General features: G+C 40.3%; 2 protein-coding genes across 3 annotated transcripts in view; both read left to right on the top strand.

The window, feature by feature from the left end:
* Positions 1-776: 776 nt before the first annotated feature.
* Positions 777-2,576, top strand: LOC106934422 (myb-related protein B-like; the record flags this gene model as incomplete). The annotated part of the gene is made up of 6 exons (XM_015014307.1): positions 777-925; positions 1,016-1,115; positions 1,196-1,306; positions 1,459-1,575; positions 1,664-1,795; positions 1,876-2,576. Coding segments are annotated over 6 exons (738 nt in total), but the record flags the coding sequence as incomplete, so codon positions are not given.
* Positions 2,577-3,179: 603 nt separating this feature from the next.
* The window catches only part of rpn2 (ribophorin II), a 14,327-nt gene continuing 6,433 nt past the window's right edge, over positions 3,180-11,073 (top strand). For both annotated transcript variants that reach the window (XM_015014315.1, XM_015014314.1), the window contains exons 1-13: positions 3,180-3,280; positions 3,611-3,801; positions 3,912-4,007; positions 4,584-4,759; positions 4,833-4,908; positions 4,989-5,123; positions 5,586-5,762; positions 6,035-6,153; positions 7,678-7,783; positions 10,108-10,199; positions 10,298-10,412; positions 10,548-10,742; positions 10,830-10,916. In XM_015014315.1, coding sequence (XP_014869801.1) covers positions 3,268-3,280; positions 3,611-3,801; positions 3,912-4,007; positions 4,584-4,759; positions 4,833-4,908; positions 4,989-5,123; positions 5,586-5,762; positions 6,035-6,153; positions 7,678-7,783; positions 10,108-10,199; positions 10,298-10,412; positions 10,548-10,742; positions 10,830-10,916 — 1,578 coding nt within the window. In that variant the 5' untranslated portion in view covers positions 3,180-3,267. The remainder of the gene's footprint in view (positions 3,281-3,610; positions 3,802-3,911; positions 4,008-4,583; positions 4,760-4,832; positions 4,909-4,988; positions 5,124-5,585; positions 5,763-6,034; positions 6,154-7,677; positions 7,784-10,107; positions 10,200-10,297; positions 10,413-10,547; positions 10,743-10,829; positions 10,917-11,073) is intronic.

The following is an 11,073-nucleotide window of genomic DNA, read 5'->3' as shown; positions in this document are numbered from 1 at the left end:
TGAAGGAGCTGATTGGGGGACTCTGTGAGGCAGAAGCTTGGAAACTTCAGCTCTGAGTAGGAGCTGCACCTCCAAGGCAGAGTTAGGACCACCCACCTGTTTTGCATAATTGAATGGTTGCCATGGTAATTAAAGTAATTCACAAACATACATAGGTATGTTTTTGAAGTCAGGTTAGCATCATAACAAGATTTAAATCTCAAAAAGTTTATTTAAATAATAATATAATGATAAATGTTAGACGAAGCTTCACGAGGTTGGTCAAACGTGTAAAACAACATTAATTTGTTCGGTCAGTGCTATAAAGAATATATCAGCCGATGTAAAATAAATGAATAAACTGACAACAGGTTGGCTATGTTAGTCAAACATGTAAAAAATAAACTGAAAAAACCTTTCAAATGGTTCAGAAAGTGTGATTAAGAATTCTAAACATAATGTAAAATAAACAAATGTGATGTTACTCAGGACACAAAGTGTAGAATCAGACTGAATAGATCTGCTCTCATGGATCGACCACATTGTCACCGATGCCAGTCTAGAATTCTTTTCAATATCAGGACTGATGCAGATATTAATATTGGATCAGTACAGATCTAGTTTTCATCAGTATTGAAAGTGTTGTTTCCGTGACCCGGTACCACTGAGGTCCATATAGTCCGGTCACCAGCTGATTCTCTAAGTGAATGTGTTGTTACGCCGTCTCGTCTAGCGGCCATGTTGCAGAGAGAAACCCAAACAGTTCTGAGGCCTGCTGCTGATTTTCCTGTTTGTTGTTTCAGTTCTTGAACTTGTGGACGAAGCAGGACTCTCATGACCTGGAGAATCCCTCCCTCACATCCACGCCAGTGTGCAGTCAGAAGGTCATAGTGACCACACCGCTGCAGCGAGACAAGACCCCCCTCACCCAGAAGGAGAACTCAGTGTAAGCAATGGAATCTGGTGATTGTGCTCGGACTGCATATTCCATACACAGATAAGCGTGACCAACATTTTTTTCCTTCTTCTTCTTCAGATTTGTTACACCTAACCACAAATCGGAGCTGAGCACAACCCCACGGACGCCGACGCCGTTCAAAAATGCCATGGAAAAGTACGGCCCCCTGCAGCCTCTGGTGAGCGCCGCTCTGAGGCTCCAGAAACCGTTACCTCCTTGTTTTAGAGTTTACCTTCACTTCCCGCTTTGCCTTCTCAGCCTCAGACTCCGAACCTCGAAGACGACATCAACGAGGTCATCCTGAGAGAAGCAGGCATTAACATGGTTGTCGTCCAGGCAACGCCACCTGATCCCCGTCGCAAAACAATGGTGAGAACCAAACAAAGTCTTGGAGGCTTAGTACTGGGGCTGCACCCATAAATCAGCCATGATTTCCTAAATTTTGGGTGACCTTTCAAAAGAAACGGATTTATTTTTTTTCCCACCGATGCTCATTTCTTTTATTTGTGTTTTGACCTCAGCACCGCCCTCCTATGAAGAAAGTTCGGAAGTCCCTGGCTCTAGATGTAATGGACTGCCAGGTGGTGCCAACATCCAAGCGCAAATCCAGCAAAGCGGAGGCCAAACGCAGCATCAAGGTGGAGTAGTAATGGATGGAACGATGGCTTCCCTGCAGAACGAGCGCCCTTAAACACTGAGCTTTCCGTCTCTCCTTCTTGGTCGCAGGAAGAACCGGTGACGGTTTGTCTCAACTCCTCATCGTTTTGCATCAAGAGGCATGAAAACATATTAGACCAGGGCTTCCTGTTGGGACCGAGCGACACAACCATATTTCCCAGTGCAGCACCTCCTGCACCTGTAGGTTCCTGTAGTTTTCGAATTGAGAACATTAAAAAAAATCTCATTTTTCATATTTGTATATGTTTTATTATTTCCAGATGTCAAAAGAATGGAAGAAGGTGGTTTGTGGGCAAACTAAAGACCAGCTCATAATGACGGAGAAGGCGAGACGCTACCTCCGCTCTCTGAAGAGCCATCCACCCAGCCGGGCTCTGATTCTGTCCTGAGATCCTTCTGCCTCCCTGGAAAACAAAGAAACGACAAACAAGACACCGACAGTTAAAATGACTCATGTTGCAGTGGTGCTTTACTTCCCATTATTGTTGATCATACTTGTTAGAAAAGAACAGTGATTGTAAGAGTAACGAATCAGTGAACAGTAAGGGTTTTACATGGCATAATGTATCTGAAATGTAGCCATTTTTTGTAACATTGTGAACTACAAACACTCAGGTAGAGTTTCCATATCTAGTCATCATATGGAGAAGATCTAGATGTCAATGGTAGGCTGAGGGATCATGTGGTTTTTAGGTTTCCCCACCGCAAGGGGAGGAACCAACATGTTGCAAAGTTACATGAATAACCCGTAAATAAAGTTGGCCCACTACCTTGTTTTATTAAGAAAAAAATGGTTCAGCCTGTTAAATTTTATGCAAGAGTCATAAAGTAGAGAACTTCACTTAGCACTGTTTAAAAGGTTGATGGGTTGTAAGGCACTCTTTGTAAATATATTTAGGCTAATATGTTTTACTCTTGTGACCGTTTCACAAGTTGAATAAAAACAAATGTATGTTCTGCACCTGTTTGGCTCTTTTTTTGCTGTTTGACCTCATAGGACTCAAAGCAAACGAAGGCTATTTGTTTAGAAATTAAATTAGAAAAGAAGATGAGACGTAAATAAAATAGATATTTTCCAGCTAGGTGCGGTTTTTTCTTCTTTGAGTTCTGATATTACGAATGTACGATCGATCATGAACAGACTAAGAAAAAATACATAAATAAAAAGGAATGCTGTGCTGCCTACGAATCTGTACCTGTGTATTGGTTGTATAATTGCACATACCTAATCTTTTAACACATCAACATCAAAATATTGGTAGTAGGACTTTAAAACGACTGTGCAAACGACAGAGTATTTCAAAGAAAGAACCATGGGCTTTACGAGTAGGTCACGTCATATCGATATTTTTACGACTTTTTTCAGGTAATGCGTCTCCCTATTATTTTTGATTTTTGAAAAGTATCTTTGTCGGGTCCTAATACTCTCTCGAACATAAAATCCAAAATGGATATTGACATGTTTAAAGTAATGACGTGATTTTGAGGCTTTTGTAAAATTTGGATATAAATCACAAACTGTTTTGCATGCTTTAATGCTTTTATTTTGAAACCAACCATTGGAGACGGAAGTTATCCGTAACCTGACAGGTTTCTCTTTGGGACACCGGAAGCAATCGTGCGTTTGGTGACGCTGCATTAGACTGCAAGACATGATTCAGACCAGTGAGTATATTCAAATAATTAATGTAACATTTTGTGCTACTGATTCGTATTGTTCATTCAATTTATATTATAAATGAATATTTAACTATATAATTAGATGAAAAAGCCTCTTGCTGCACGCGCTGCGGTGCTTCCTGTCGAGGTTAGCCTGTTCTGCTCTTAGCTAACCCTTTCAGTCAGCGCGAGACTTATCTGAATTGAATGAATGAATAAATGAATGAATGAATAAAATATATAGTTATGTGTATGTGTCTTTTCTATGTAATGTAATAATGAAGCATGCGCTCAGGCCAAGCGGTGGGCTTGCTAACTTCGGCTGTGTGTCCGCAGAGCTATTCGGGGTTCTCCTCCTCAGCCTGGCTCTTGCTGGAGCTCAGGCTCTCACACCGTCTCACCACCTGTCCCTGTCTGATGTGGGCCGGCTCCAGAATCTTCTGAACCAACCGTACGACGACCTGGAGTCCGCATACTACTCTGTGGTTGGGCTCACCAAGCTCGGAGCAGCTGTTCCGGATCCTGCAGTAAGATATTCACCGCTTCTGGTTCTGAGCAAAAACTATTCATCTCACCGACGATTCCGTTCATTATGTGTTGTCCTACATGGGGTTATCTTTATAAATCTGTTTTGCAGGAAGTTTGCCAGTTCCTGAAATCCCAGCTGGATCCCGGTAGTGTTGATTCTCTGTTTTTTGCTGCTGAAACCAGTAAGGCCATTTCAGGATGTGAGGTATGAACTATTATCCTGCTCATTTACATTCCCCACACTAGTTTATTCATAGTTTTGTTGACCACAGAACATGGATAAATAAAAGCCAATAAAAGGAAGAAATTGTCATTTTTAAAGACAAAACGGTCACTACAGAAGATTGACAATATAAAGAGCATTAACAAAATTTCCACTTCAATTCAAATATACTTTATTTATCCTTAAAGGAAACTGAATGTTGTCGTAACTTGTATCTTCAAAGTTGTTGGGGATGGTATTGCTGTGGGTAGGAAGGATCTCCAGTGGCAGTCAGTCTGTGACACATCTAATGAGGCCTCTGACTGAACACTGTTGCTGTGACATGCTAACAGCTTTAACTGCTAATAAAAAAAAACAAACAAAAAATACAAACACTAAATGTCATTTAAGATCCATGAAGAAAACGTATACAAAGAAACCCATATAATTGATCAGATTTTCATTATTAGTACTGATTATATTTTGACAATTTTTTTACACAGCAGGATTGAACAGCATAGGAAGTGTTCTATGTCTTACATTTAATGCAGTGGAAATAACACTGGCCCTTTTTTTTAGATCCCTGTTTCCAATGAAACCAGGGACATCCTCCTGGCAGCGGTCAGCGAGGACTCGTCCATGTCTCAGATCCACCGGGCAGTGGGCGCTCTCAGCTCCTTGGGGCTCCCGCTCGCTTCACAGGAAGTGGTCGGTGCCCTCACGGCGCGTATCAACAAGGAGGACAACGTCATGGCGTAAGTGAAACGTGGAATCGGTTCGATCAGCAGCTCCTCTGAACACTACCTTACTCCACATGTTTGTGTGCAGCATCATCTCGGCCCTGCAGGCCGCATCCCGCCTGTCCCAGCAGGCAGAACTGGGAGGAATCCTGGAGGAGATTGAGGTGATTCTCCCAGCCTCCACTAGGTGGTGCCGTATTGCCGCTGTGGAATCTGTTTGAGAGGTTTGTGTTTTCTCTCTCAGGATCTGACAGCTCGCCTGGACGACCTGGGAGGCGTGTACCTGCAGTTTGAGGAGGGGCTGGAGGCCACTGCCCTGTTTGTGGCGGCGGCGTACGGCTTGTCGGACCACGTGGATATGGAGCCGCCTCTCAAGGAGGTAGGAGTTCTCGCATCTTCCCAGCTTTTCCTCTGATACCCCTGTAAGTAAGCCTGTCGTAATAACCAATAAATCAATTAGTTCCATGATCCAGCTCAGTAATTTCCATTAGAATGATTTATCACTTTTTCTTTTCTCTCTTTCAACCAAAAACTGGATGATAAAACTTTTCGGTTTAGTGATTGGGTCTCAACTAGAACATTTTTTGAAGGACAATTTTATTTACAGAGACTTCATAATTCATTTTATTTATTGTTTATTTTGCATATTTAAAATGTCTCCCAGTTTCAGTGTTGAATGTTGATTAGAATTTAAAGTTTATTGATCTTTGAGAATGTGTTATTGCATTATGATGCCATTACTGTTATATTGCTAGAAAATTGTCTCAAAACAACAATATTGTCATTTATCGCTGCAACTTAGCCAAATCTGCCTACCTGAAAACCCTTTCTCTCCCTTCAGGACCAGGTCATCCAGCTGGTCAACTCCATCTTCAGTAAGAAGTCATGGGACTCTCTGTCCGAGGCGTTCAGCGTGGCGAGCGCCGCTGCTGCCCTGTCCAACAACCGCTTCCACGTCCCCGTGGTGGTCAGCGCTCAGGGCCCGGCCACCGTGTCCCACAACCAGCCGACCCTGCAGGTACGCCCACTAGCCGCATCCTGCCACAACCACTCCACTAAAGAACAGCTTTTTCCCAATCTGTTCACCCTCCTTCCTCTCTGCCCCCCTGCAAACACACCACACCCTTATGTTGCACCCTACAGACTGTTTAAGACTTTCTTTATTTTTTTATTTATCACTGAGGACACCACTCCAATGTCATTATGTTCTTGAAACATAAAGCAAATATAATCTTATGTCTGTAACGCCATCACGGTGGTGATGTCATGGCTCTGGGTGTTTTATTCCAGCTCCTGGTCACTGACGTCATGTCCCAGCCTCTGGCCTCAGCCAGCGTTCTGGTGGAGTCTGCATACGCTGTGGCCTCCAAGACCGCCGTTCTCAACCAGGCACCGTTCACTCATAATGAGTAAGTATGACGGAGGTGACCTCACAGGAGGAGGAAAGTGGCTGAGGAAGGAGAGAAAGAAACTGTATTATTGCTAAGCCTTAAAAGTTTAAAATAAAAAAAAAATGATCAAGATTAACAGATATATTATTTCCTAGGGTTTCCCCTAGGAACTTGGCCTTGGGGGTGACATGGAGAGGGATTTTTAGAGGTGCACAGATTGATCAGCCTGATTTCTTTAATTTTGGGTGAAGCATTATCAGTCGATACTTGCATATGGAACCAATTTTACTCCACTAGATACTAGGATACCTGTAGCGGTGCATTTGCACTAAGTTTTCCTGTGAAAGTGTAGTGCGAATGCTTTCAGCTGAAGAGAGGAACTCAAATTAGCTAAAAAGCTAAAGTGAAGCAACAATCCTTACAGGGTTTTACAATGAAGCTGATAAGTGACTTAGATATGAGTAGGCCTTTCACAAGAAATCAATAAATCACATAATGAATGATTATTCAATTACTCATTAAGCAGAATCAGTGACAAATTTAATAATTTCCAACTGCATAATTTATCATTTCACCCTTTCTTCTCTTTCAAACAAAAATTGGATGATAAGTCTTCAGTCTGGTGTTTTGGTCTCAACTAGAACTTTCTTTTTGAAGGAGAATTTTGTTTGCGGCAACTTCATAATTAATTTTATTTGTTGTTTTGTTTACTTATTTTGGATATTTAAAATGTCTTCCAGTTCCAGTGTAAAATGTTCATTAGAATTTAAAGTTTATTGATCTTCGAGAATGTGTTCTTGCATCATTATGCCATTACTCTATTACTTGCAAATGGTTTCAAAACACTAATATTATCCCTTATCACAATAACTTCTGGGACAATTCATCATCCAGCAAAAGTTGTTGATGTGACAGGGGTAGTTCTGAGTGGAAATAATAGTTTTAACTGCTGATTCTAGCTTTAATTTTATGAAAATGTTCAAATGTTTTCTCCTTTGAACATACCTAACTGCCTCTGGACTCAGTTACAGTTTGAATGTTAGCCTTTAACTAACCTAATGCCGAAGTAGCTGTGCCAAAAGCAGGAACCTATAGAAAATATGTTCTAAATGAGAAAATTAAGAAAAAAAGTTAAAGTTCTAAATGCCAAAAGTCATGGAGTAATCATGTCCTAAAAATGGTAAATATTTTGAAATCTGAAAAAAAAAAAAAATAAACACAGTGAGGTCATTCGAGTTGTGTGAATGCATTGATGCCAATGCTGCAAAAATATATAGAACTGCAATATGACTTGTTATGATGAGCACAAATTAATAAGGAGAAATTATTTTCAATTTAATGGCAATATTTAACAACATCAAGATATGTTTTTGCAATATCGTGCAATGCTAATCCACAACAAGAATACCTGATTACCAATTCCCAAAGCTAATGCAGCTCTGGTTTCCTCCATGTTCTGCCTTAATAACTATGAATCCCATATGGGTGTGGGCAGCAGTCCTGCTGATCACTTACTGTGTTGTTCTTTTCTCCTGTTTTTAGTGGCGTCTTTGAACTGAATTTCATGTCCAGCCAGCCGGCCAGTGGATATTACCAGTTCACTATTGGTGTGACTGGGGACAGCCGACTGGTGGCCAATCACATTGAGGTACGAATAGTTTCACTAACTAGCCATGTTTAGGTCAAGTGTAGGCGACTATAAACTACTTCTCTGCTTGTGGAACTTTGCTTACCTCCACATTTGATTAGTTAATAGTTGATTGATTAATTAGATTCCAGTGATTAATCTCCATATTTAATTTGAATATAAGTGTTAAATATTGGCATGCTTACTCATAATTCCTGTTCTATGGGGCATGGAATGCTAGCTAAAATGTCTGTTCAGATGCTTTAATGTTGGCAAACATGCCATGACTGTCAAAATGTACGAGAAGATGCCATCTTGGATTTTAAAGTGTTCACTATTTTCTACTCTGAAGTTTTTTTTTCTAATTTTCATTATGTCAGAAGAATAAGGAAAGTTCCAGAAACCTTTTGACATTTTTATTTTACTTTTACTTGTAAATCTCATTCAAACAAAGGGTTTCATTTTTCAAGAGCAACCAGTTTGAAATATACATACAAAACAATCTAAAACATAATACAGTCAAGTAACTAAAAAAGTACAACTCAAAATAAAAAAAGACCATAGCTGTAAAACATTAGGAACTGAAGCAATATTGCTAATTTGATAATCCGAGACTGAATCATTCTGTTTGTTAGCGTTGCATAGTGGGTATTTTTTTCGTATTATAGCAGCTTCTTTTGCTGTTTGGTTTTGGACACCACCAAAGTGAGTCTCGGCTGGTTAAATAGAAGTGAGCAAAAATGTACATATTTAAATCCAGTGTGGCACATTTTCCTTAATCTTTGGGTCAAAACCAACCAATATGTGAAATTTTTATTCTGCGAAAAAAGATAAATTCTTGTACTTTGGATCTCCGCTGTGATGGGTTGAGGACGGCAGATGACATGAACAGGAACATTTCATCCAGATTGATTTAGGCAGTAATGAACAAGCAAAGATGCACAGTGTATTCACATTGTTTTCTAAACCTGGAACAAAACCTCTGAATAATAAGAACAATTATGTATAATCATGTTTATTTTTGACAAAGCTTTTATGTAGAAATTGTTAAAAGGAATCAGCCTTTTACATTTAGTGTTGATTACTGGCATTGTGTCCTGTATTCATTCCACACAGATGCTGGTCGTTTTTAAGGTTAATCAGAATTACTGTCATTGAAAGTTTTATAATAACTATTCTATTGTTGGCTAAGGCAAAAAAGATACAAATATCTAATCACAGTTGTATAATTGTGATGGCGTTAGAGAAATGCACAGATCTTCTTGTCTGGCCAGTACTAGATTTCAGATATATTTGATAATTAGTTTCCAATTTTGACCAATGCCATTCTGATTCTTTTTAATACTATTTCCTTTTTATTAAACATATATTTGTTTACCCGTGACCAAGTCTTCTATTACAGGCAAATGCAAAATGGAAAACTTTAAGTTTATTAGAAAGATAAAAATTAACAAGGATAACTTTGCAATCCCTTTATTTTCTGTTGAGTTCATCCAATGAGGAATTCATGATTAATGTTTGTAATATTTACCTGTTGAATAAAGAGAAAACTGGAATGATCAGAGCTGAATTTAAACAGCTTCTCTCTATATATGACTCCATCAAAAAGACCTCCAAATCAAACCCACACACTGACCCCTAAAACACACACACTGACCCCTACAAACACACACACTCCAGAACTAGTCTAATAATAGCCACAGCTGCTTGACTCAGCGGCGTGCTGCGTGTGTTAGTGTCTGCTTGGATCACGGCACATTTGTATATCCATTCAAAAGAGAATGCAACATGAGTCATAGCACCACAGCGATCTCAACCAGTTTGTCCTTGTATCCATTAATTTTATGATACAGTGCCTTGCAAAAGTATCCACAGAACTGATTTGGTGAAACCTGCAGAAACCCTACATGATTATGTGGTATCAACCCCATTTTTAGAACCTATTTTGAAACATAGGTTTCAAAATAGGTTACTGAGGACTGAGTGGTCCTTCTGACCACTCAGCCACTGAGTGGTCAGAAGGAATCCACTGGTTGCTGAAAAATCAAACACATTTAAGTTTGTCACGAGCCATGCAGAAGAAGGCCTAAAAAAATGGAGCAGTTTGGTCATCACTCTACAGTAGGGTCAGGGTTTCCTCCAGAAAACTTGCTAGGGCAGTCCACCAGCGGCCCACCATGCTTTTCTGTTTAAAAATGTTAAGTTGGCAGGAAATTAGCCTAGATAATGATGTGTTATTGTATTGTTTTCTTGTGGCTTTGCAAAACGCATCATATTTTAACCTGTGGTTACTGAGGACCTGAACTGATGATATCCCTTGTTTCATTTGAACTGTCGACTTGCAGCTGAAGGTCAAAGTTTCCACTGAGGTTGCCGTTACTAACATGGACCTCTCTGTGGTGGACAAGGACCAGAGCATCGGCACAAAGACCACCAGGTCAGGAAACATGGCGGACCTCTGGAGCTGCTGCTCTGCACACCAAGAGGCAACATGTTTAACGGTGCTTGTTGTCTCTTCCTTTGGTCTGAACGCAGAGTGCAGTATCCCTCCAAAGCCAAGAGCTCTTTCACAGCAGACAGCCACCAGAACTTTGCCATGTCCTTCCAGCTGGTTGACGTCAACAATGAGCAGGAGCTCACCCCTCACCAGGTACGTAGCTGTACTCTGAGCTGTTGTTTCTGCTTTTATAATTACCGCTGTTATCGCTAAATTATACATCTGGTTGACCGAAAGTTGGAACTCATCACTGTGGTTAACACCCAATGCCTTTGTTGTCCCTATAAGACGTTTGTCCGGCTGCACAATCAGAAAACTGGCCAGGAGGTCGTATTCGTCGCCGAACCTGACAGCAAGAACCTCTACAAGTTCGAGTTGGACACGGCTGAACGGAAGTCGGAGTTCGATTCCATGTCTGGTACCTACTCTCTCTACCTCATGGTTGGAGATGCCACCCTGGAAAATCCCATCTTGTGGAACGTGGTCAGTGTTCATCCAGGCTTTGTTCTGGGAAATGGCGGTTTCTCATATCTTAAGTGTTGCTGAAACTGACTTGTAACCTCTCAACAGGCTGACGTCATCCTGAAGTTTGCAGAAGAAGAAGCTCCAGTCGCTGCTCAGCCAAAGACCCTTTATGTACCCAAACCAGAGATTCAGGTACTACCTCTGTTTTCTTTCAGTGTCTGTACATCCTTTAACAAGGCTTAAATTCATTAAACTAAAACTAAAGCCTTAGAGTGTCCTAAATTCATTAAAAAAAAAAAAAAAAAAAAAAAATATATATAAAAATATATATATATATAAAAATTTGCCA

The sequence above is a fragment of the Poecilia latipinna genome, unplaced genomic scaffold (genome assembly GCF_001443285.1).
Source record: "Poecilia latipinna isolate Pla-1442-1.1 unplaced genomic scaffold, P_latipinna-1.0 Scaffold1804, whole genome shotgun sequence".
Lineage (NCBI taxonomy): Eukaryota > Metazoa > Chordata > Actinopteri > Cyprinodontiformes > Poeciliidae > Poecilia > Poecilia latipinna.
Note: the sequence above shows the minus strand (reverse complement) of the source record. Positions and strands in the feature narration are given on the sequence as shown.